The 3,899-nt window shown below is 41.7% G+C and overlaps 1 protein-coding gene across 1 annotated transcript; it reads right to left on the reverse strand.

Annotated features, from left to right (window-relative positions):
- Positions 1-806: 806 nt before the first annotated feature.
- LOC111918257 (probable receptor-like protein kinase At4g39110) lies at positions 807-3,588 on the reverse strand. Its single transcript, XM_023913946.3, has one exon. It carries the CDS (start codon positions 3,546-3,548, stop codon positions 1,005-1,007), a length of 2,544 nt encoding a protein of 847 aa, XP_023769714.1. The 5' UTR covers positions 3,549-3,588; the 3' UTR covers positions 807-1,004.
- Between the last annotated feature and the right edge of the window lie 311 nt (positions 3,589-3,899).

Here is a 3,899-nt window from a genome sequence, read left to right on the forward strand (position 1 = left end):
TTCGGTATAAATGGAAGAATAATTTTATGAACTTTTAGAAAATAAAAAAGAAATTCAACAAACAATTAAACATTTTTACCTAAGAATATGAGTTGAGTAAAATACTAAAATTTAACACATTTAATTTAAAATAAAAAATAAAACAAACATTGACATTTTCATGACAAATAAATAATAATATTTACCTTTCAAACTTCTCCATAGAATTGTAAAATGACCTAAAATATAATTTTCTAACAAAAACAACTTTGAATAAACTATAAAGCGCAATCAAGAAGTTAAATGCATAAAAGAGCAACCTACAGTTTTTAGCTTTACCTTTTCCACTTTATAGCAACATACTTTAAAGCACCAAAAAAGAAGTGCATAAAATAGCAACCTACTATTAAACAAACAATTAGATGAATAGAAACCTACTTTTAAAAGAAACAACCGATCAACCAATACCATACCAGATTTTAAAAAAGAAATAACCCTCATTTTATTGCAACCTAATTTTAAAAATAATGTCACACTAGACATGCAAACTTTTAATGATTTAGGCAATGCATTTTGCTTTTTCATTAAAAAAATCAATTTTTATTTTTGTTTAATTCCGAAAAAAAAAAGGATTGATATCAAGCAAATGAAATAGTCATTTTACACACAATATAACCATATAAAATTTGAGTTGTTTTTTTGTGAAATAACTATTTTTTAGAAGCCAAACAAAAGAAACATACATACTACTAGAGTATAGGCCGGTTATGACACGTGATTATCAAAATTTATGATTTAATTAAAAAAAAAAGATAGGGTATATTTTTGTCATTTTAGTCTTTCACCGAAGTTGATATGAAAGTAGCTATATGTACAATTATAAAACTAGCAGTAGAGCTATACGTACAATTATACAACTAAACTAACAAGAAAAAAGAATGAATAACTAACATTAAACTACACTACCAAAGAGTTGCATTAAAAAAAGGACATTATCTCTCATCTTCTACCTCAGCTTATCTAGTTCACCGGCCGTTAAGATTTGCATATTGTTCAAACATGGCAGTCCCGGAATGATCCTCAATCACCTGAACTTCCGCCGGATTCTGACTCGCCTGAGCAGATGTCATAACCGGCCTATTATCAACCGTCGGAGCAAGCGGTGCAGCATTCGCTAACGCCGATCCACCACCACTACTTCCGCCGCCTTCCTCCGCTTTCCCCTGGTCCTGTAATTGCAACGCGTACTCTAAGTTCCACAAAACATCTCCCATGGTCGGCCGGTCAACACCGTATTCCGCCAAACACTTCTCCGCCGCCTCTGCAAACTTGTTCATCGACTCCGGGTTGATCTTTCCGACCAAATTAGGGTCGATTATTTTGTCCAGTAAACCCTTTCGTTTCCATTGCATCGCCCATTCTGCTAAGTTGACTTGTTCTCTGGGTAAAGACGGGTCGATGGCGGATCGGGCACATAAAACTTCCAGCAACACCACCCCAAACGAATACACATCGGATTTATCTGTTAACTGTTGTTTACGAAAGTATTCCGGATCTAAATACCCGAAGCTTCCTTTCACAGCAGTGCTCACATGGGCTTCACCCATTCCAACGTCTTTCGAAAGCCCAAAATCCGCCATTTTTGCAGTGAAGTTTTCGTCTAGAAGAATGTTGGTGGTTTTCACATCACGGTGGATGATGGCGGTGGCCGACCCTGTGTGGAGGTAGTGCAACCCACGCGCCGCCCCGATGCAAATCTCCAATCTTTGCTTCCATGAAACCACCGGCAATCCTTTCCCGTATAAATGGTCTCTGAGAGGGCCGTGTTCCATGAACTCGTAGACTAGAATCATCTCGGCGTTCTCGTCACAGTACCCGATCAACGATACCAGGTGGCGGTGGCGGAGTTTGGATAGCATCTGGAGCTCAGTTTGGAACTCGTTGATGCCTTGTTCTGATTGTGGGTTTCCACGTTTCACGGCGACTTTTGTTCCATCTTCGAGTATTCCAAGGTAGACGTTTCCAAAACCTCCGATTCCGATCACTGAATTGGAATCCCAATTCTTTGTAGCGTCTTGTAATTCGGCAAACGAAAGGTATCGGCCTAGCCCCTGTGTTGATGAATAGAACGCGCTTTTCTTCGAGCCCAATGAGTTTTTGCTCGACGACAGAAAACTGGCGTCGCCGGCGTGAACGGGAAGCAACCACGACGAGAAACTATTCTTCTTCTGCCAATCTTGAGGTCTCTTTTGCCATTTCACAGCCATAGCACCTAACCCGGCGAACGCTCCAAACATCATCGCGAAACCAACCGCCGCCACCGTACCCCGCCCTGGTCCGGTGGCCGACCTCCCGTCAGCGCCAAACTCCCCGTCTAAACTGTTCACCGAATTGTTGATTCGCAAGATTTCGAGACCGTTTAGGATCGCGTTTTTGGTTCCCATTGGTTCGTTCAACGGACCGATTTGAATGAAGAACGGATTTGAAATCATAGGCGGCTCCACAAACACGTCATGGTAGTAAGCTACCGCTAAGCCGTTGGTTATCGACGACAGATCGAGGGCTGAGACTGCGATTTTCCCGCCAACATACACATTGAAGTACAATTCGTTTAGCGTTTTGCTGACAATATCAGCAAAATGCAGACGAATGAGATACGGATAGGATTTATCGAGATCGAATTGCCAAGTGACATTGAAATTAGGGGCGATTGTGTTCGAAGTCCCCATTTCCATGGCGGATGCGTACACTGTAGGCGGTGCAATCAACGGCGAACCGCCTTCAAGATAGGTAACAACGTTCGGTGCTAACGATATGTTTTTCGCCGCTGACGGAGGTTTAAGGAACTTTTCATCGGAATTCCAAGTTCGCCCTAGGGTATCATTTCCTGGAGTGATGGTAGGCCCACCGACATTGAGCCGATAGATTTTCCGATATGAGTATCTCGTCATTCCGTGGATTTTTTTCCCGACAGGGAAGAGAGCATCGCTGGTGTCGGTAATCACCATATCCGGGGCGGAAACCACCTCTATCGCGTTAACAAACGCCGGGGATTCCTTTTTCCCACAGAATCTAAGATCGATACGCTCTGATGTCACATTCATGAGGTATTCATGCATTTCCAATTCTTTCGGAGTATATCTATGGAGGAGAACCAAAGCGTCCGCCGCCACCACCGTAAACTTCGTTTCCTGCAATTTAAACTCGTTATTCGTCCCGATTATCGGGAAGAAATGCAGTCTCACCCAATGCCAACCGGTTTTCGTGACACGAAATGAATACGTGGCTTCGGCATCGAAAACCTTGGCGGATTTGTAAATCGGGAGAGGCACATCGGCGGATTGATCAGCCACGGAGATTTCACGGCCTTTGTATTGCAAATATTGCGATGAAGTTGAATCGGAGGAGAATATGCGTCTGTCGGGGAGGGTGGTCTGGGAGGAGGAACCGCAGTCTATGAGGTAGTTATCGGGAGGTGTAAATGAATCGGATTTAGCCGGAGCGGTTGCAATGAAGGCGGAGACGGTGGTGATTGTGCCAGAGAAGAGAAGAAAGAGAAGGATCGACATGAATGTTCATCTTTCCATTTGTGGGGAAGATGGTGGAAAGAGAAAAATATTATGTTCCGCAAATTCTGTATGAAGCAAAAAGGATTGAAAACGTGTGGGTTATTTTAAATTTTACCAACTGCTTTCTAAATATACAAAATGAATTACATTTGACGTAGATGACTTGATATAAGTTTACAGAAATAGTCCCTGCAGTTTGTTAAATTTATATTTTTGGTCCCTGATTAAAAACAGTTTATAGTTTATACCCTTGTCTTTTTTTAAATGACAAATCTAATCTATTCCTAAACTATTTCTTAAATCCACCTATGTCCACAACGAAACTCGAACCCTCAACATCAAAGAGGGAGG

This window comes from Lactuca sativa, chromosome 9, assembly GCF_002870075.4.
Source record: "Lactuca sativa cultivar Salinas chromosome 9, Lsat_Salinas_v11, whole genome shotgun sequence".
Taxonomy (NCBI): domain Eukaryota; kingdom Viridiplantae; phylum Streptophyta; class Magnoliopsida; order Asterales; family Asteraceae; genus Lactuca; species Lactuca sativa.